The 23,332-nt window shown below is 35.4% G+C and overlaps 1 protein-coding gene across 1 annotated transcript in view; it reads left to right on the top strand.

The window, feature by feature from the left end:
- LOC105468349 (BRCA1/BRCA2-containing complex subunit 3) overlaps nt 1–23,332 on the top strand; it is a 48,163-nt gene that overhangs the window by 15,381 nt on the left and 9,450 nt on the right. The window contains exons 6-7 of the mRNA XM_011718442.3: nt 1,213–1,301; nt 2,673–2,728. Of these exons, the coding sequence (XP_011716744.1) occupies nt 1,213–1,301; nt 2,673–2,728 (145 nt within the window). The remainder of the gene's footprint in view (nt 1–1,212; nt 1,302–2,672; nt 2,729–23,332) is intronic.

Below are 23,332 nucleotides of genomic sequence, written 5' to 3'. Positions count from 1 at the left end.
ACATGATGGGGACACTAGTTGTTTTCAGTGGTTATAGATAAAATTGAATGGAAGTGACGTTTATGAAGCACCTTTGATGTGTGTTAAAAATTTTGCAATTTAAAAATTACAGAAACCCTATGAGAGAAGGCATGATGTTTATTCTCATTTAACTGATAAGGAAATAGGCTTAACAGTACCAAGAATTTTACCAAGGTCATATAGCAGTACAGAGACCATTTTTACAATGCTATGCATGTTTAGCAGTATTTTCAGCCAATTCCCTTTGTACTCATTGCTGAGTACTGTTTGGTGTCAGTCTTTACTTAGGAAGACACTGGGGAGAAGTCAAAATCCAGATCAAAAAGGTATACACACAAAGAATGTTGAATGTAAGCCATTGGGCAAAACTGTAATCGGCAGTGTTTCATGGTGACATGTGATCTTTTGTATCCTTTATAAACAATGGTCTGAAGACTAAATTTAGCCTTTGGAGTTTCACTCTCATTGCCCAGGCTGGAGTGCAATGGCACGATCTTGGCTCACTGCAACCTCTGCCTCCTAGGTTCAAGCGATTTTCCTGCCTCAGCCTCCCAAGTACCTGGGATTACAGGCATGCACCACCATGCCCAGCTAATTTTGAATTTTTAGTAGAGAAGGGGTTTCTCCATGTTGGTCAGGCTAGTCTCAAACTCCCGACCTTAGGTGATCTGCCTGCTTCGGACTCCCAAAGTGCTAGGATTACAGGCATGAGTCACCACGCCTGGCCATTTTTGGCATTTAATATTTTAATCCTTTCTAATGTTGTTCTTTGGTGCAAGCCTAATAAATATGTTCACTTTCCTAGAAGCTGTCCATCAAAAGGCTTTTTCTAGGAAATACTTTCTCTCCTTCCAGGGCCTTTCTTTGAGTCTCCATGGAGGAAATTATCAAGTTTTGGGGTAACTGAAATTTTTAACTTCTCTTTCTATACCACATTCCATAGCAGAGCTACTCTTGGGCTAGGCAGGCTAGAGTTATTAATGAGTTTTATTATTTAATGGCAGACTTTCGATAGTATTACCCTAACCTAGCAAAATATTTATACTTTGACATTGTCCTTAGGATATATTCCTGTTTTGCCTATACAATCTGAATCCTAGGGAGATTATATGTCACTGTTATCTTTAAATCGTCAAGTCTGTGAGACACAGTTTATTGACAGAAGATTTTTAAATTTTCATTTATTTTCAGATGTTCGCACACAAGCCATGTACCAGATGATGGATCAAGGCTTTGTAGGACTTATTTTTTCCTGTTTCATAGAAGATAAGAACACGAAGGTATTGTGTGTGCGTGTGTGTGTGTGTGTGTGTGTGTGTGTGTACACACAGAGTAGAGAAAAATCTCTTTGCAATTTTAATAGGATGGCCAGGAAAGGTTTCAATGAAAAGGGTCATTGAGTCAGGACCTGAAGAAGGTGAGGGAACAAGTCTGGTGGATTTCTTGGGGAAAGAACGTTCCAGGCAGAGGAAATAGCCAGTGCAAAGACCCTAAGGTGAGTGTGGCATGTTCAGGAAACATCAAGGAAGTTGGTGTGGCTGCAGCAGAGTGAGGAAGACCATGACCATACATCCCAGTTTGCCTCTGTCAGTCCCAGTTTTACCCTATTATCCTACTGTCCTTCCCTCTTGGAAGTGTCCCAGTTTGAATGATAACTCATTTAGTTGTCCTAAACGAGGTCCAGATCTTGTAAGGCCTTGACTTTGACTCTGACTTGGGAAGTAACTGGAGGATGACTTTATGTTTTAATGGGATCTCTCTGGCTTCTGTGTAGACTGAACAGTGGGCAGAGGGTGGGGGTGGAATCCATGGCATCAGTGAAACCTGTTAGGAAGATATTGCTGTAATCTAGACAAGAGATGATGGAGGTTTGGTTATGGTGGTAAGAGTGAAGATAATGAGAAGTGGTTGGATGCTGAATGTAGTTTGATGACTAGTAATAGTAACAACTACCATTTATCACCTATTGTATGGCATGTACTTATTAGGTGCTTTATATAAATATGCTGTAACCCTGACAACCCAGAAGCTCATAGAGCTTAAGCAGTTTGATCAGTGGCCAGTCTTGCCATTCTGTATTTGAATTCTGTTTGAATTTTATGTTCAAGAGGTTATAATATGTGTCAGTTCAAACAAAAAGAAAATTACTACTTAACATTGTAGGTATGAATTCTGCTAAGAATACCAATAGTGTCTTATTTAGTGCATTAGTTATATTCTCAGAATCTGTGTTAATAATGAATATTTTCCATAAAATCAGTTTTCCAGAAACACTACAGTTCAGTACTTTGAACTTTATACATCATTTGATATGCTTTCAACTTTGTAATCATACATTTATTTATTTATTGTCATCATAAGTAGTTGTTGAATAAGTTTGTCAGCTTTCAGTATAGCAGTTTGAATGTTCAGGTTCTTAGGTTCCTGGTTCTTGTATTTGTTAACAATTCCCTGCTGTTACATGAGCAGATGTTTGGTTGTGACCATCTTATGTTGACTGAGCATATGATCCTTTTTCAGAAATTGATTTATGGCATAGTCCATCTTAGGAATCTCTTTTAACCTTCTACTTCTAGAGGGGCTTTTGGGGTCTTTCTCAATATTAATCTTTCTTTCTGTGATATTTCTTTCTTTCTTTTTTCCTTTGATAGACTGGCCGGGTACTCTACACTTGCTTCCAATCCATACAGGCCCAAAAGAGTTCAGAGTAAGTATTAGAGAGACTTATGTGTGTATTGGAGGGCTGTATCTTGTCTTTGCTGTGTCATAAACTTGATTTAAATGTTTGCATAGATCCATTTCCTTATTGAAATCTAACTTAATCGAAATTAGCAAATCTTTTTTTTTTTTTTGTTTGAGACAGAGTCTCACTCTGTCACCCAGGCTGGAGTGCAGTGGTGTGATCTCGGCTCAGTGTAACCTCCACCTCCCGGGTTCATGCAGTTCTCCTGCCTCAGCCTCCTGAGTAGCTGGGACTACAGGCATGTGCCACCATATGCGGCTAATTTTTGTATTTTTAAGAGAGATGGGGTTTCACCATGTTGGCCAGGATGGTCTCGAACTCCTGACCTCAGGTGATGCGCCCGCCTCGGCCTCCCAAATACTGGGATTACAGGTGTCAGCCACTGCACCTGGCCACTAGCAAATCTTAATTGAGTACCTACTATATGCCATGTTAATTCATTGTCTAATTGGGAGATAGAAGCAAATACTGTTACCTTTTTTCTTGTAATATTTATCAATTTATTATTATAGCATTGTTTGAAATGTCAAAGAATTGGGAAAAATCAGATGCTCATCAGTACAGAACTGATTAACTCAATTATAATACATTCATATAATGGAATAAAGTGCAGCCATTAAAAAAACAAAAACAAAAACGAGGAAGCTTGATAGTAGTACATAAATATCTCCAAGATATTTTGTTAAATGGAAAATGCAGGGTAGAAGAACAGTATGCTACGATTTGTGTAAAGATGTGGAAGAGAAATAGATAAATACCTAGTCAAGAAATATTAATTTAAAAAATTTAAAAATTTTCACCACACTATTACATGCATATGCGTAAAAATATTGAATGGTACAGAAGTGCTTATAATAAATAGTTTCACTCCTCAAATGGAACCACTTCTTTCTCCTAATTTTCCTTTTAGTTCTTCTGTTACTTTGATATCTCCAAATAATATACTTATGATGTTCTTTCTTGATTTACCAATTTTGGGTGTTTTCTATTCTTCTTTATTATTGTGTTATATTGCTCTCACAAATGAGGATTTAGCTCACTTACACTACCCCATCTCCATTCTCCTCAATGTAGTTATGTTACTATTTTTTGTTCTTCTGTTGGTTACTTTTCTAATCTTAAAGTTTGCTTATTTCTTCTATTAACAATTGACGGTAGACAATATTTTTTGGCTCCCTGCCGCCACTTGTAGTTTTACCCTAAGCATTTATATTTTCACAGTTGTAAGCATCTGTGTTCTGTGTTGTAACCATAATTGCATTTTCTGTGCTTTGTCTATGGTTGATTCTGAGAGTAGAAAATAAAGTGTTTATATTGTTATTATTATGTAAAGATTATTCCCTGTACAGCCAAGCAGTGTAGTGTACTATGATTCCACTTCCTTTCTTATATAGCTTTTTGTTTTTTACATGGGGTTTCGAGTGGCTTTTTCCCCTTATTTTTCTGCCTTTATCATCTCCCAGAGCTCTACATCCTCAGAAGTAATATTAAAATATTTGGAATCCTTGCTTTTCCTAGGATTGCTCCCTTGAAACCCACTATCCTCTTACCCTAATCTGGTATCTTCTCTAGGCTTACTGCACAGCTGACATCCTGGGACTTTCCTTCATTATTCTCCTGGATTGGATCCATTGTGGTCTGGATTTTGTGTTACCTTTCTTGGTTCACTGTGTCATTTTGCTGGAAAAGACTTTCTAGTAACTTCCTAAGTTTTTAAACATCCAGTGTTACTGATGATAAGCCTTTGTAGGACATTTTTTTCCCCTCTCTCTCTGACAGCTTTTAGATATCTCTCTTTATTCTTGATGTGAAATTTTCTATGATTTTCTAACTATGATATAGTTAGAATGTGGATATTTTATTCAAACTGCTGTACACTTCAATCAGAAAGTACTTGTCTTTCAGCTCTGGGCAATTCTCTATTGTTTTTTGTTTGTTTGTTTGTTTGTGTGTTTTGTATCCCCAGATAAAACAATCCACAACCTACCTAGTTCCTGGAGAGAGGAAATCTTATTTGTAACTCAGTCCAATTCCATAATTTAAACAGTTTCTTCAAGTTTATATTGGTCTTTGGGGAACGACTTCTCATTCCTTCAGTTACTTCCGTTACTCCCCATGTTCACTCTAAGATGGCATCAGAAGTATTGGGAAGATGACTTAAATAAACCTACACTGTAAGGAAAGGAGGCTTTCTGGTCTCATGCTGGTTATGGTGGTCCTTGTTCTCATGGTCAGTGTTCTCCTTAATTTATCCAATATAATCCTGTCTCATGGACTTGAATTCCTAGCAGAAGGAGATGTATCACCAGCTTCCTCTCTCACAGCTCTCTCCTTCCTTTTCCCACTAAGTTAATAGGACAGAGATATCATAACCTTTTCTCTATTCTTTGATAATTCCTCCCTATTGTTTTCCCTTTTTCTTTCTAGAACTCTCCTATCAGTCACAATTTAAAGGTCCTAAATTGACCTAATGACTCTTTTTACCCAAATTTTCTGTGTCTTTTATTTTGTTCTAGTTTCGGATTTTTAAAATTTTATCTTCCAACTGTTTTTTTTGGCAATTTTATATTTTTAATTTTCAAGAATTTTTTCTACATTTGGTGGTTATTCCCATTTGACAGCATCCCTTTTTATTTTATCGATATGATATTGAAATGTTAGATTGTCTTCTGTTTTTTACAGTTACCTGCTTCCTCTGATAATTTTTTTTTGGCTTAGTTTTTAAAATCTTTCTTGTCTATCCCTTTTTAAGAATAAAGCAACAAACAGTGAAGTGGTAGCTCATTATTTGTGGCCTTGGCTTGTCAACATGAGGCTTCACTTTAGGGTGAATAGGTTGGGAGCCAGCTGTTTTGTTCAGGTATCAGTGCTAGACCTGAGATATCTTGCTCTGGGACACGAGTCTTAGCAATTGCTGTCATACTTCCTCCCAGACAGTTTATCATTATTATTGTTATTATTAACTATTAAGTAGAAGAATTCTTGATGCTGCTGTTACTGCAAATGATAATGGTTATTATTATTATTATTTTGATGTAAGAATGAAAGCTTGGTTATTAAACATTTGGTGTATACACAGGCCAAATCATGGAGGAAAACAAGAGAGGAGTAGCTAGAGTCTCATGTTTCTGATAGGAGGAACAAAAGGGGTCCAAGAAATCACATAAAGGGAGGAACATGATAAAGCAACTTCATAAAGTTGTTTATAAATTTCTGGGCTAATACTTGAGCAATGTATGCATGGATCTGATCCTAATTAGCATAATTTAGAACAGAATTAACCAATAGACCACCGCATATATCCTATACTGACCACTAGGTGGTGCACATGCAGGTATGAACCGAAGACCACTACAAAGGCTCTGAAAAATTAGAACCACTGCCTACAGAAGGCTGTGGAAAATTGAACTTGACTCTAACTAGGTGGATTGTGTGCTGAAACAAAAGTAACAACATTCTCCATAGAATATAAACAAGATCCAGTGTGTCAACATAATATTCCAAATACTGGGAATCCAATTCAGAATTACTTGGTATGTGAAGAACTGAGAAAATTTCAACTTGCATAGAAAAGGACATTAACAGATGCCAACAATGAGCTGACACCCATGTAGGAATTGTGTAATAAAGACTTTAAAGCAAACACAGGTTGAGTATCCTTTATGTGAAATACTTTCAGATTTTAGATTTTTTAAGATTTTAGAATATTTGCATTATATTTACTGGTTCAGCATCCCTAATCTGAAATATGAATTCCACAGTGCTCCAATGATCATTTTCTTTGAGTGTAATGTTGACTCTTACAGAATGAGAATATTTTTGTATAGCTGTACAGTGTGTTTTAAGCTAAGTGTTATCAGAGTCAAAATATTAAAAAGTTTATAAAGTAAAAAAGTTACAGTAAGCTAAGGTTAATTATTGAAGAAAGAAAAAATTTTGTTTTTATTTTTATGTATTTATTTTTTGAGATGGAGTTTTGCTCTTATCACCCAGACTGGAGTGCAACAGCAGGATCTTGGCTCACTTCAACCTCCGCCTCCTGGGTTCAAGCAATTCTCCTGCCTCAGCCTCCCAGGTAGCTGGGATTACAGGTGTGTGCCACCACGCCTGGCTAATTTTTGTATTTTTAGTAGAGATGGAGTTTCACCATGTTGACCAGGCTGGTCTTGAACTCCTGACCTAAGGGGATCCACCCGCCTCGGCCTCCCAAAGCACTGGGATTATAGGCATGAGCCATGGTGCCCAGCCAAGAAAGAAACAATTTTAAATATACTGTAGCCTAAGTGTTCAGTGTTGTAAAGTCTCCATTAGTGTACAGTAATATCTTAGGCCTTAACATTCCCTCACCACTCACTCAATTACTCACCCAGAGCAACTTCTGGTCCTGCAAACTCCATTCATGGTAAGTGCCCTATACAGGTGTACTTTTTTTTTTGGTTTTTTATTCTGTATTTCTACTGTACCTTTTCTGTGTTTAGATACACAAATACTTGTCATGCATCATTAGGCAATTTCATTGTCATGCAAACATCATAGAGTGTACTTATACCAAACTAGATGGTACAGCCTACTGCATGCCCAGGCTATATGGTATAGCCTATTGCTCCTATGCTATAAACCTATAGAGCATGTTACCATATGGAATACTATAGGCAGCTATAACACAATGGGCTGGTGGGAAGGAAGAATGTCAAGTAACTGTTTAATGGGTACAGGGTTTTATTTTGGAGTGATGAAAATGTTTTTGAACCAGATAGAGGTGGTAGTTGTACAATATTGTGAAGGTACTAAATGCCGCTGAATTGTTCACTTTAAAATGGTTAATTTTATGTTATGTGAATTTCACCTAAATTTTAAAAAAGATGTAAAAGGATTTGAATGGATGCTTTTTCAAGGAAGATATACAAGTGGTCAATAAACATGTGAAAAATTGCCCCAAATCATTAGTCTTTAGGGAAATGCAAATAAAAACCACAATGAGACACTACTTTCCACCCACTACTACCCAATGTTGTCTACAGATCCAATGCAATCCCTATCAAAATTCCAATAACATTTTTCACAGAAATAGAAATAAAATCATAAAATTCATATGAAACTACAAAAGTTCCTGAATAGCCGAAGCAATCTTGAGAAAGAAGAACAAAGTTGGAGAAATCACACTATGTGATTTCACAGTATATTATAAAGCTATAATAATCAATGCAATATGGTACTGGCATAAAAATAGACACATAGACTAATAGGACAATAGAGAGCCCAGAAATAAACCCATGCTTATGCAGTCAAGTAACCTTCAACAAAGATGTCAGGAATATTCAACAGGAAAAGGATAGTCTCTTCAATAAATAGTGTTGGGGAAACAAGATACCCACATGCGAAAGAATGAAAGTGGATCCTTATCACACATATATATAAAAATCAACTTAAAATGAATTAAAGACTTAAACATAAGACCTGAAAGTGTAAAACTACTAGTGGAAAGCAGAGGAAACACTCCTTGACATTGGTCTTGGCAAAGATTTTATGAATATGACTCCAAAAGCACAGGCAACAAAGGAAAAAATAAACGGGTGGGACTACATCAAACTAAAATGTCTACACAGCAAAAGAAACTGAACAAAATGAGAAGGCCACCTACAGAATGGGAGAAAAATATTTGCAACCCATATATCTGATAAGGGGGCTGACATCCAAAATAATACGAAGAACTCATATAGCTCAATAGCAAAAAACCCAAATAATATGATTTATAAATGGGCAAAGATCCTGAATAGACATTTTTCCAAAGAAGACATATAAATGGCCAGTAAGTACATGTAAAGTTACTCAACATCACTAATCCGAGAAATGCAAATAAAAGCCATGATGAGTTAGGATGGCTATTATCAAAAAGTAAAAGAAAACAGTATAGAGATTCCTCAAAAAACAAAAAATAGAACTCTCATATGATTCAGCAGTCCTATTTCCAGGAGCATATCCAATAAAATTGAAATCCGTATCTCAAAAAGGTGTTTTAAAAAACAGAAAATAACAAGTGTTGGCAAAGACACGGAGAAGTTGGAACCCTTGTACACTGTTGGTAGAAATGTAAAATGGTACAGCCACTGTGGAAAATGGTATGGTAGTTTCTCAAATCAAGAATATTATTACCACGTGATTCAGCAGTTCTACTTTTTGGTATATACCCAAATGAATTGAAAGCAGGGTCTCTCCATCCTGGCTAACACGGTGAAACCCTGTCTCTACTAAAAATACAAAACATTAGCCTGGCGTGGTGGTGGCACCTGTAGTCCCAGCTACTCGGGAGGCTGAGGCAGGAGAATGACGGGAACCCGGGAGGCAGAGCTTGCAGTGAGCCGAGATCGCTCCAGTGCGAAACTCCATCTCAAAAACAAAAAAAAAAAGGAAGCAGGGTCTTTAAGAGCTAGTTGTGCACCCATGCTCACAGCAGCATTATTTACACTCAGTTTCTTAGCCTTTAAGAAAAATTCTGCATTTCTCTTTATTAATTTGTTCTATTTTCTTTGCATTTTATTGTTGTATTGTTCTCAATTCTTGAGATGAAAACCAGGTTTATTTTCTATCTTCCTGGTTTTCTAATAAATACATTTGAGGTCAGAAATTTTCCTCTTCACTTTGGGCCCACAGGTTTTGATGTATATATAGTACAGTAGTTCCGATGTTTTTTGTTTGTTTACTTGTAAATAATTTGTACTTTCCATTTTTATTTTCTCTTCAACCCTAGGATTATTTAGAAGTGCATTTAAAAATTTAAAATTTTGAAATTTCCAGTTGTTTAGATTTGAGGGAGGGACTAGTATGTTAATTTTTTTTTTTTTTTTTTTTTTTTTTTGAGACGGAGTCTTGCTCTGTGGCCCAGGCTGGAGTGCAGTGGCGCGATCTCAGCTCCCTGCAAGCTCCGCCTCCCGGGTTCCTGCCATTCTCCCGCCTCAGCCTCCCGAGTCGCTGGGACTACAGGCACCGCCACCACGCCCGGATGATTTTTTGTATTTTTAGTAGAGACGGGGTTTCACCATGTTAACCAGGAGGGTCTCGATCTCCTGACCTCGTGATCCGCCCGTCTCGGCCTCCCAAAGTGCTGGGATTACAGGTGTGAGCCACTGCGCCAGGCCTAGTATGTTAATTTTTAACACTACGTTATGCTAACTGATTGTGGCCTGTGTGATATCAGCCTTATGGATTTTTAAAATATTTCCTCTGTTACCTAGAACAGGGGTCCACAAACTATAACTTGTAGGCCAGGTTGGCCTGGGGCCTATATTTGTAAATCAAGTTTTATTGGAATATAGCCACATCCCTTTATTTACATATTGTCTATGACCCCTTTCCAGCTATGATTGTAGAGGTGAGTGTTGTAATAGAGACCCTGTGGCCCACACAGCTTAAAATATGTCTTTACTTCAAGAGTTTGCTGATCCCTGACTTAAACATAGTCAGTTTTCACAGCTTTTTCATTTCGGTTGAAAATATGTATATTTTCTCTTGGATATAAGTTCCTTATATCCCTGTTAGAATAAGCTTAAGCTGTGTTATACCAATCCTTATATCCTTCATTGTGGTTTTGATTATCGATATCTGAGAGAGATGTGTTAGCCAGGATGGTCTCCATGACGAGGGATCCTCCCTTGTCAGCTTCCCAAGTAGCTGGGACTACAGGCATGTGCCACCAGGCTTGACTTTTTTTTTTTTAATACAGAGGTGGGGTTTCGCCATGTTGCCCAGGCTGGTCTCAAACTCCTGGGCTCAAGCGATCTGCCCATCTCAGCCTCCCAAACTACTGGGACTACAGGTATGCACCAGTGCACCCAGCCTGTATGAGGTATTATAAATAATCTAGAGATGACAAGTAATCTAGAGAGAATTTAAAGTATATAGGAGGATGAGGTTATATGCAAATACTGCACCCTTTTCTATCAGGGACATGAACATCTATGGACTTCAGTGTCCGTGGGAGGTCCTGGAACCAGTCCCCAACAGATACAAAGGGATGACTGTATCTTGTGTGGAGTTTTAGTATTCATCAATTAGTATTTCCTAAATTATGTGTTACTCAGATGTTTGTCACATGGCAGTGTTCTAATTCCATCATTCCTTCAACATTTACTAGTTGGTATTCTACTCTAAGAAACAGTTTTCTCTTCTGCCAATTTCATTGTTCATTTATTTATTTATATTAATGTAAACACCTGGATCCTTATTTTATTCAATGGGATTTAATCCATTACTGTCATTAGTTATTTTGAGGCACCCAATGTTTCAGAATTGGCTAGTGGAAGCTTTTCCTGTGTTATTTTGACCTACTCCAATCTTTCTTTGATTTTCTAGCACAAGTAGATGTTCTAGGTTTGTCTCATTCTTTCCTCTATCCAGCCTGGATTCATTATTTCTCCAAGGAGCCTTGGTTCTTTGTAATTCTTTTCTTCCATCACGCCTTATCACTTCTCTAACCATGGAAAACCCTGATCTACTATTACTACAGATTGGTCTTCATTTTCTAGAATTTTTTGTATATGGAATCATAGAGTATGTACTTTTTTGTCTGTCTCTTTTCATATATCATAATTATTCTGAGATTCAGCCATGTCGTAGCATGTATCAGTAGTTTGTCCCTTTTATTACAGAATAATATTAAATTGTGTAAATATTACCACAATATGTTTATCCATTCACCTGTTGATGGATATTTGAGTTATTTATAGTTTTTCTCTATTACAAATAAAGCTGCTTAGAACATTTGTATATAGGTCTTGGTGTGGATATATGCCTTTTCTTTCCTTGGGGAAATACCTAGGTTCACACTGGCTGAACATATGGTAGATGTGTGTTTGATTTCTTTTAAGAAACTGATAGGCTGTTTCCCAAAACTGCCTGCAAGGATTTTAATTGGGATTTTGTTGAATCTATAGATTCATTTTGGGGAGAACTAACATCTTAATAATATTGAGTCTTCCAAAGTATGGACATGGTATATCTCTCCATTTATTTAGGTCTATAATTATCTCAGTAATGGCTTGTGGTTTTCAATATACAGGTCTTCCATATCTTTTGTCATATTTATCCCTATACATTTCATGTATTTATATTATTGTAAATGTGATTGTATTTCAATTTCCTATTCATTGCTACTATATAAAAATATAATTCATTTTTGTATATTGAGTTTATATCCTACAACCTTGCTCAATTCAATTAATTTTAATAGCTTTTTTGAAGGGTCCATTGGATTATCTACAGGCGATTATGTCATCTGTGAATAAAGGTAGTTTCACTTCTTTCTTTCCAATGTGGATGCCTTCTGTTTATTTATTTATTTATTTATTTATTTATTTATTTTTGCCTTATTGCATTGTTAGAACCTCTAATAAACTGTTGAATACAGCTGGTAAGAGCGGTCATGGTAACTTTTTTCCTAATCTTTGGAGAAATCATTTACTCTCTTACCATTAAGTATGATGTTACCTGAAGATTTTTTATAGATTCCCTTAATCAGTTTGAGGAAGTTTCTTCAATTCCTAGATTGATAAGAAAATGTTTTCAACAAAAATAGATGTTGTATTTTGTCAAATGTTTATCTCTTTTATAGACTAATTAGCTGTAGTCTTTTGTTATTTCGGTGATTGCCTTAGGGTTTTTCACAGGGTCTGTCAACATTGGCACTATTGACATTTTGGGTCACATAGTTTTGTGTGTGTGTGTGTGTGTGTGTGTGTGTGTGTGTGGTGGGGGGTGGTGGCATTCTGTGCATTGTCGAATGTTTAGCAGCATCTCCGACCTCCACCTGCTAAATGCCAATAGCACCTCTTCAGTTGTCATAATCAGAAACATCTCCAGACACAGCCAAATGTTTTCTGCAGGGAAAAATTACCCCTGGTTGAAAACCACTAGTTTATAGTATACATGTTTTACGTATCACAGTCTGTCTTTGAGTGACATTTTATTAGTTCATATGTAGTATAAGAATCTTGCAACATCATACTTTCATTTCTCCCCTCCTGGCCTTTGTGCTATTGTGGTCATACATTTTACTTGTATGTATAAGTTTTACTTTAAACAGTTTATTATCTTTTTAGGAAATTTAAGTAAGAAAAGTCTTTGTATTTAACCATATGGTTAGCCATTTCTAGTGCTCTTAGTTTCTTTGTTTACATCTGGCATCATTTTTTCTCTTCTTGAAAGACATCCTTTAATGTGTCTTGTAGTGTAGGTAGCTCTGCTGGTGCTATATTCTTTTGACTTTGGTATGTCTGAAAAAAGTCTTTGCCTTCATTTTTTGAAAGATATTTTCAATGGATAAAGAACTCTAGGTTGCCTTTTTTACATTTAGAACTATAAAGATATTTCTCCACCGTTCAACAAGAAAGTGGCTGACATTTTTACCTTTGCCCACTCTACTTAATGTATCCCTTTTTAAGACTTCTTTTAAGATTTTGTTTTTATCATTGGCTTTAAACCATTTGAGTATCAGTGTATCATAGTGTAATTGTTTCCATGTGCCCTATGCTTGGGTTTCATTGGGCTGCTTGGATCTGTGGATTTATGTATTTTTTTCATCAAATTTAGAAAAACTTCAGCCATTATTTCCACTAGTTTTTTATGTCCCACTTTCTCCTCTCCTTTAGGTATTTCAACTAACCATATTTTTGGCCACTTAACGTTACCTCACAGTTCACCGACGCTCTATTCGTTGTTTTTCAGTCTTTTTTTTCTATCTGTGATTTGTTCTGTATAGTTTCTATTACTGTCTTCTAGTTTACTCATCTTTCTTTCTGCAATGTTGGGTTTACCATTAATCCTGTCCACTGTACATTTTAATTTTTATTTATTTTTTTTTTTAGAGACAAGGTCCTGCTCTGTCACCTAGGCTGGAGTGCAGTGGCATGATCTCAGCTCACTGCAGCCATCAACTTCTGGGCTCAAGTGATCCTCTTGCCTCAGCCTCCCAAGTAGCTGGAACTATGGGCATGTGCCAATACTCTACTGTACTTTATATCTGAGGCATTGTAATATTCGTGTCTAAAAGTCTCATTTGGATCTTTAAAATTTTTTCTTTTCTATACTTAACATGTTTAATCTTCTAGCTTCTTGAACATACAAAATAGTTATAATATTCATTTTAATGTTTTGTCCTCCAATTTTGTCACTAAATCAGCATCATTCTGGGCCAATTCCAATTGATTTCCTCTCCTTATAGGTTGGACTCTTCTGCTGCTTTTCATGCCTGATAATTTTTGATTGGATACAGACATTGTGAATTTTACCTTATTGAGTACTAGATATATTTGTATTCATAAAAATATTCTTGAGTTTTGTTTCAAGATACTGTTAAAGTTATTAGGAAACAGTCCTATCCCTTTGGATCTTGCTTTTAAGCTTTGTTAGGCAGAAACAAAGCAGTGTTTAATATAAGGTTCATTTTTTCCCCACTACTGAGGCAAGACCCTTTTTAATACTCTGATGCCTCTAATATTATGAGATTTTCCATTCGGACTGTTGGAAATAGATGCTATTCCTGGCCCTGTGTATACTTTGGAGTTCGCTCCCTTTAATCCCTTTAGGTTGTTGTTTCTCTGACTGGGTAGTTTGCTCACACACATGTCCAGACCAGTCATCAACTGAACACTTGAAGAGGACCCTCCAAAGATCTCTAGAGTTCTCTTCCCGTGCCAGCTCTTTCCTCCACAGTACTTTACCTTGCAAACACAAGCTGTCTTGGCCTTCCCAGAGTCTCAGCTATATTTTCTCAACTTGGCATCTGTCAAGCTCTACCTGGGGATTCTCCCTGAGCTTCGGCTTGGAAACTTTCTCCAGCTTACCTCTGAGTTCAACCTGATAACTCCAATTCTATTTCCATACTTTAAGGTTCATTCCAGCATTCTCCTTTTCCATGTTTGCAACTTTTTCCTTCAAAAGAGAGATGCCTTGCTTCTGCTAGCCACAATTTGTTTGTTACTCATCCCTAGAATATACAGAAAGTAGTTTCAGAATTGCTAATCTGTATCACTGTGAAAGACAAACCTGCTAACTAGAGATCAAAATTTGTTTACAGTTCTTTTTATTAAGCTTTATTGAGGTATAATTAACATGCAGAATTGTACATATTTAATGTACACATTTTGATGAGTTTGGACATATGCCTAAGAGTATATACTCAAAATACTTAGTTGGATTCAGTCTATTTCCCCCCCTGACCACTTCAGTGAGGTTATATGATTTATTCGAAAGACAGGTTTTTCTTGTTTGCTTGTTTTCCATTTTAGGATTTTCTTTTAACCCATACTATTTTCCCTTTTAGAGTATATGAAACATCAACATTGTTCAAAAAGTCAAAAGTCAGAACTATATAGAGTTAATTTTGTATAGACTAAGATATGAATCTAATTTTATCTCTTTCTAAATGGCAATCCACCTGTTCCAAAACTATTGTTTAAGAAGTTTATGTTAGGTGGGCACAGTGGCTCATGTCTGTAATCCCAGCACTTTGGGAGGCCGAGGCACGCGGATCACTTGAGGTCAGGAGTTTGAGAGCAGCCTAGCCAACATGGTGAAACCGCATCTCTACTAAAAATACAAAAATTAGCCAGGCATGGTTTACCTGTAATCCCAGCTACTTGGGAGGCTGAGGCAGTAGAATTGCTTGAACCTGGGAGGTGTAGGTTGCAGTGAGCCGAGATCGTGCCACTGCCCTTCAGCCTGGGCGACAGAGCGAGGAAAAATAATAATAATAATAAAAAAAGCTTATCTTCATGTCAGCAATTTTACATGGCACCTTTTACCATATAGGAAAGCTCCCTATTCACTTGGATCTGTTTCTTAACTTTCTATTCTGTCTGTCCGTTTAGTTACCATCGCATTAATTATAGTGGCTTTACTGTATGTTTTATTATCCGTAAGGCTAGTCTCCATTGTAGCTTTTCTTTTCTCAGTGTTTCAGTGTTTCCCTGACTATTCTTTTTTTTATTTTTATTTTTTATTTTTTATTTTTATTTATTTTTTTGAGACAGCGTCTCGTCCAGTCGTCCAGGCTGGAGTGCAGTGGTGCGATCTTGGCTCACAGCAGCCCCTGCCTCCCGGGATCAAGCTATTCTGTCTCAGACTCCTGAGTAGCTGGGATTACAGGCACGCGCCATCATGCCTGGCTAATTTTTGTATTTTTAGTGGAGACAGGGTTTCACCATGTTGCCCAAGCTGGTCTTGAACTCCCAAGCTGGTCTCAAACTCCCAACCTTGGGTGATCTGCCCATCTCGGCCTCCCAAAGTGCTAGGATTACAGGCGTGAGCCCAGGCTTGAGCCACCACGCCCGTCTAAGACCCTGACTATTCTTACATGTTTGGTTTTTCATGTGAACCTTACTATCAACTTGTCTAGCTCCAAATAAAATCTTTTTGATATTTCCATTGAGATTGTGTTAAATTTATAAATTAATTGTGATGTTGCATCATCCTATCCAAGAGCACTGGCTGTCTTTCTATTTGCTGTAGTCTACTTTTGTGTCTTTCAGGAGTGTTGTTTTTCTCATATAGGTTTTGCATATGTCTTACTGAAATTTATTCTTAAGCATTTATCTTCTTTTTTGCTTTGTGAATGTTTTTTTTTTCTATTACATCCTCTGTTTTTTGCTTGTATATTTGAAGGCTATTATTTCTGTATGTAAATTTTTATCTTGCTGAATTCTTTTGTTCTTTGAGTTAATTATACCTTTATTTCCCTAGAGCTTTCCAGATAAGTATCACACCCCATCTACAAATAGTTTTACTTATTTCCCAATTCCTAAACCTCTAATTGATTCCTTAAATATAACTGCATTGCCTAATATTTCTTTAGAACATGAAATAGTAGTGGAAATAGTAGATAATCTTGTTTTGTTTCTGATCCTTATGGAAATTCCTGTAGCATTTCTTCATTAAGAAAGATTCTGTATTCAGGAATAAAGTATATATCCTTTTCATATTAAGAAAGTATACATAAATTCCTACTTTTGCCCTTGTATTCTGTTTTCATCAGGAATAGGTATTAGATTTTGTCAAGTTTTTCAGTATCTACAGAGGCAATTATGGTTTTCCTTAGTCCTATTAATATGGTATGTTCTATTTATAGATTTCCTACTATTTAACCAACTTTGTGTTCCTCAAAAAGACAGGATTATGTTTGCTAATATTTTGTTTAGTACTTTTTCATCAAAAATCATAAGTGCTATCAGAAATATTAATTTTTTGTACTGTCTTTATCAGGTTTAGGTATGTATATTACACTTGCTTCAGAGGAATTGTTTGGAGTTTTCTTTCATTGTGTAGGCTATGACAGAAATGTATGTAGCAGTGAGACCATCAGTTCTTTGACAATTCCTCTATGAAATCAACTAGGCCTTTCTCTGTGGGATAGTTCCTTGATAAATTTCTCTTTCTCCTCTGAGAATTCATCTGTTTATGCTTTCTTTCTGTAATGGGGTCAATTTTGGTACAGTTTCCTAAGAAATTATTCATTTTGTATGGTTTGCAAATGTATTTACACAGAGATCTCTCTGCCGGATAGTCTGTCATATTTTAAATGTCTTGTATTTCAGTAGTTATCTCCCCCTTGTCATTTCATATTTTGTATATTTGTACTATTTCTTTTTTCCCTTGGTTATGTTAGCCAGTGGTGTGTCAATTTTGTTATTTTTCCCTGAAACACTGATTTTTATTTAGTTATTTGTTTTCTATTCCCAACCTTACTACTTTTGCTTTTATGTTCATTATTTCCTTCCTTATGTTTCATTTTGGTCATTTTGTTGTGCTTTATCTTAGCATTTGGAGTTTGGAATTTAATGAGTATTTTTTTAAATCTTTCATTATTATTGATATAAATGCTTAAGGCTATGAATTTTCCACTGATCTTTGCTTTAAATATATCCCATAGATGCTAAGTAGTATTTTCGTTTTTATTATTTTTTTAAAAGTTATTTAATTTTAGCACTCACCCATTTTGCTTCCTTTCAATTTGGTATCATGGTGTAGCTATTCTAAAATGATCCTGCTCCCTAATGCCCTCAGAATAAAGCCCTCAACCTGCAGCCCTTCATGGTTTGCTTATTTCTCCAGCCATGTTCTCTCTCTGTCATATGCTCACTCTACCTGGCCAATGTCTAGTCATTTTTGAAGATGAAGATCAAATTTAGGAATCCTTCTCTGATAATTCTCAACTCCCGATACCATCCCAGTTAAGCATTCCTCCTGGAAACTTAATAAAATCATATATTTCCTTTTTGTAATACATATTATATTTTAATATTTTGTTCTTCTACTAACATTGTAAGATCCTTGAAAGAAGGTATGGCTTTTTATTACTTTTCCTGTGGTGTTCAGTAAATATTTGTTTAGTGTCCCTTCAGCTGTAGATTTCAAAACTAGTATTTTAATACATACATTCTGACCTGTGAGCTCTAGCATACTCTAGAACTTCTTTGTCATAAACTTTGGTTGGTTGGTTGGTGTTAGCTTTTCAATTGAAGTGTAACACACAGAAAAGTACACAAATTACAAGTGTCCAGCTCAGTCAATTTATTGCTGCCCTGCCACTTTGCCTTAAACCGATTGTCCATATATATATGGTTATGTTTCTGAACTCTAGGCAATTCTGTTTTGTCTATGTGTCTATCCTTGTGTCAGTAACACACTTTATTAATTGCTGTAGCTTTATAATAAGTCTTGATGATATGTGGTAATGTTTGTTCTCCCCTTTGTTGTTATTCTTCAAGACCATCTTGGCTATTCTTGGCCCTTTGTAAACCCATATAAATTTTAAAATCGGCTTGTTGATTTCCACAAGAAAACTTGCTGAAACATGTCAGCTGAGATTTGATTGGAATAGAATTGAATCCGTTCATCCATTTGATGTATTCCTCCATTTATTTAGATTTTAATTTCTCTATCTTTTGTATTTTTCTGTGAAACATCTGAAAAGATTGTGCACATTTTTCATTTAAATTATTCTTGGGAATTTGGTGTTTTATGTTATTGTAATTAGTATCTTTTCATAATTTTGCAGTTGGTACTGGTTATTTAGATAGCAAATTGATATATGTATATTGGCTTTATATCCAGCAGCCTTATGGATATAAATGTACTTATTAATTCTAATGATTTATCTGCAGATTTTATTTCCTTGGGATTTTCTGTGTAAACAGTCATGTCTTACATAGACAAGGGCAATTTAATTTCACCCTTTCCAATCTTTACACATTTTTATTTCTCTTTCATGCCTTATTATACTGGCTCAGTCTTCCAGTAAAATTTATACATAAAATGTAAAGAGAATGCTTCAAAATTTCCCAGTTATCGCTGGTGTTTAATTTAGCTTTTCTGTAGTTAGCCTCTATTATATTAAGGAAGTTCCCTTGTATTCCTAGTATTCTAAGCCTCTTTTTTATGACTGAATGTTGAATTTTATCAAATGCTTCTTCTGCATTTATTAAGATAATCATGTGATTATTTGCCTTAATGTGGTAAGTCTCATAAACTGATTTCTGAATCTTAACCCAGCTTTGCATTTGTTAGTCACTGTATATTATCTCTTTAGTGTATTCACTAGGCTACCCTTTTTAGGAATTCTATATCTTTGTTCATAAATAAGATTGATCCATAATTTTCTTTTCTTTAAACACCTTTGCTAGATTTTGATATCATGGTTATGCTGGCTGCATAGTACAAAGTAGAAAATGTTCCCACATCTCGATTTTCTGAAATGTTTTGTGTAAGTTTGGATTTTTTCTTTAAATGTTTGATAGAATGTAACAGATTAGCAATGTCAGTGTGGAGTTTTCTTTGTGAAAAGTTTTAAATTATAAGTTCAGTTTCTTTAAAATATGTAGGATTATTCTGATTTTCTGTATCTTTTTAGTTTTGGCAAGTTGTGCTTTTCTAGGAATTTATCCTAGAACTTTAGTTTACATGGTTCACAATATCTTCTTACTATCCTTTTAAAGTTTGTAGGATCCGAAGTGATTTCCCCTTTTTTATTCCTTATATTAGTAATTTTTGTGTCCTCTGTTTTTACCTTGATCAGTCTTGGTGGGGGTTTATTAATAAACGTATCAGTCTTTTCAAAAGAGCCATAAATATCCCTTTAAGCACTGCTTTGGGTACATCCATAATTTTTATTTTTTAAAAGAACTATCCTTCAGTTCAAAGTATTTCCCTTGTGATATTATTACCTTTGTGATTTACTTTGATGCAGGTGTTACTTAGAAATATATTATTAAATTTCAAAGCATTGGATGATTTCACACATAAGATGACATCAGCACATGCTGCCCCTATATCTCACTGAACTCAACTATATACTCTGGAAAGAATGCCAAGCCTAGCTATTTGTGAACTCTGGAATGTAAATAACAGGCAGTTTGGAGAAGGGCCCCAAAGCTTAAAATACCACAGAAGTGGGGATATAAACAAGATCCAAAGTCTCATAACTTAATATCCAAAATAACCAGGACATAAACCAAAATTATTTAACATATTAAGAACCACAGAAATCTCATTTTGTATGGGAGAAGATAATCAACAGATACAAAAGGCAAGATGACACTTATACTGGAAATATCTGACAAGACTTTAAAAGCTGCCATTATGAAAATGTTCAAGCTATCAGTCCCAAAAATGTTGCAACAAATATTTAAAAAGAAAGCATCAGATAAGAAATAGAAGATAAAAAAGAAGCAAATGTAAATTTTACAACTGAAAAAATATAATAACCAAAATTTTTAAACTCTAGATTAAAAGTGAGAATGTAATGGAAATGCCAGAGGAAAGAGTCAGTAACTTGAAGATAGATTAACAGAATTATCCAAGCTGGATAACAGATAGAAAAGACTGGAAAAAAAGGGACAGAGTTTCAGAAAGGATAGATATAAAAATCAGTGCAGTAGAACTGTGAGTCCATAAGTCAACCTGTACATTTCTCGTCAGTTGATCTTCAACAACTGTGCCATGATGATTCAACAGGGAAAGAAGAGGCAATTCAACAAATGGTGCTGGGACAGCTAGATAACCACATGCAAAAAGAATAAAGCTGGACCACTATCCTCACCCAATATACAAAAATTAAAATGGATCAAAGATCTAAATAGAAGAGCTAAAACAATAAAACTTTAGAAGAAAACGTAGGGGTACATCTTCATGACCTTCAATTTGGCACTAGTTTCTTAAATATGACATCAAATGCACAAGGGAGAAAGGAAGAAAAAACCAGATAAATTGGATTTGATAAAAATTAAAAACTTTAGTGCATCACAGCACATTATCAAGAAGGTGAAAAAAACAACCTACAGAATCAGAAAAATAGTGACAAATTACAAAAAGCAGTCTCTCCTTATCTTTGGGGAATATGTTCCAAGAACCCCAGTGGAGGCCTGAAACCACAGATAGTACCAACCCCTATTACCCCATGTTTTCTTATACATACACAGCTGTGATAAAGTTTAGTATAATTAGGCACAGTATGAGATTAACAACACCAATAATAAAATGGAACAATTATAACAATATATTGTTCACAATTTCAAAGATAGAAGATTTGTTCTTACTATAGGTCTTAGCAGCATTAGCATATGATGTTTTTGCTTTTTTTTTTAAGTTAAGTTGTATACTTTCATCATTTCACTTAAAGGAAGCACTTTAGGGCTTCTCTTTGGCATAGCAGAACTGCTAACATTGCTACTCATATGTTCTGGGGCCATTATTAAGTAAAATAAGGGTTATTTGAACGTAAGAACTACAATACCATGACAGTCAATCTGAAACCAAGATGGTTACCAAGTGACTAATGGGCAGGTAGCATATACAAGGTGGATCAGATGGATAAAGGGCTGATTCATATCCTGGGCAGGTTAGAGCAGGATGGCGTAAGATTTCATCATGCTACTCAGAAAGGTCTGTAACTTAAAGCATATGAATTGTTTATTTCTAGAATTTTTCATCTAATATTTTTGGACTGTGGTTGACCACAGATAACTGAAACCATAGAAAGTAAAACAAAGGATAAGGGAGGACTACACATATGATAATGGTATAGCATCCAGAATAGGTAAATAATTCTTACAACTCAAAAATAAAAGGGCATACACTTCCATTTAAAAATAAGCATTCAACACAGGACTGGAATTCCTAGCCAAAACGATTAGGCAAGAACAAGAAATAAAAGGCATCCACATTGGAAAGGAAGATGTAAGTTTATCTCTCTGTTCACACATGAAATATATGTGAAAAACTCACAAAACTGTTAGAACTAATAAGCAAAAAGAAAGTCGCAGGATACAAAAATCAACAAACCAAAATCTATTTTATTTGCATATACTAACAGCAAATAATCCGAAAAGGAAATTTAGAAAGTCTCATTTACAATAATGTCAAAAAGAATAAAATAATTAGGCATAAACTTAACCAAGGAGGTGAAAGACTTATATATTCAAAACTACAAAATGTTGCTGAAAGAAGTTACAGATACAAATAAATGGAGAGACATCTCACGTTCATGGATTGGATAATGATGTTGTTAAGATATCATACTACTCAAAGTGATTTATAGATTTAATGCAATCACTGTAAACATCCCAATGGTTTGCTTTTTTTTTTTTTTTTTTTTTAAGGAGTCTCACTCTGTCACCCAGGCTGGCCATTTTAAAAACAGAAGAATCTATCCTAAAGTTGACATGGACTCTCAGGGGACCTTGAATAGCCAAAACAATTTCAAAAAAGAACAAATTTGGACAATTCACGCTGCCTGATTTCAAAAGTAACTACAAAGCTACAGTAATCAAAACAGTGTGCTATCAGTGAAACAGAATGGTGAGCCCAGATTTAAACCCTTGCATATATGGTCAAGCAAACTTCAACAAGGATGCCAACACCACTAAATTGGAAAAAGACAGTCTCTTTAATAAATGATATTGGAAAAATGGAATATTCACATGCAAAAGAAAAAAGCTGGACCCTTATCTTACACCATATATAAAACTTAAATGAATTAAAGACCAAAACATAAGACCCCAAACTACAAAACTAGCAGAAAACATAGGGAAAAAGCTTCATGACACTGGATTTGACAATAATTTCTTGAATATGACACCAAAAGCACAGCTAACAAAAGCAAAAATAGACAAATGGACTACATCAAACTTTAAAACTTCTGTGCATAAAAAGAAACAATGAAATGAGTGAAAAGGCAACCTATGGAATGGGAGAAAATATTTGCAAATCGTATATTTAATAAGTGGTTAATATCTAGAATATATAGAAAACTCCAACACTCAACAACAAAAAAAACCTGACTTTAAAATGGGCAAAGGACTTAAAGTGATATTTCTCTTGGCCAATAAGCATATGAAAGAGTGCTCAATATCACTAATTGTCAGAGAAATGCAAATCAAAACCACAATGAGATATCACCTCACACCCATTATGACAGCAACTATCTAACAAAATCAGAAAATAACAAGTGTTGGGAATATGGAGGAGTTGGAACCCTTGCACATTATTGTTGAGATTGTAAAGTGGTGCAATAAGCATGTG

This window comes from Macaca nemestrina, chromosome X (assembly GCF_043159975.1).
Source record: "Macaca nemestrina isolate mMacNem1 chromosome X, mMacNem.hap1, whole genome shotgun sequence".
In the NCBI taxonomy this organism is placed as follows: Eukaryota; Metazoa; Chordata; class Mammalia; order Primates; family Cercopithecidae; genus Macaca; species Macaca nemestrina.
This window is presented reverse-complemented; position numbering and strand designations above follow the sequence as displayed.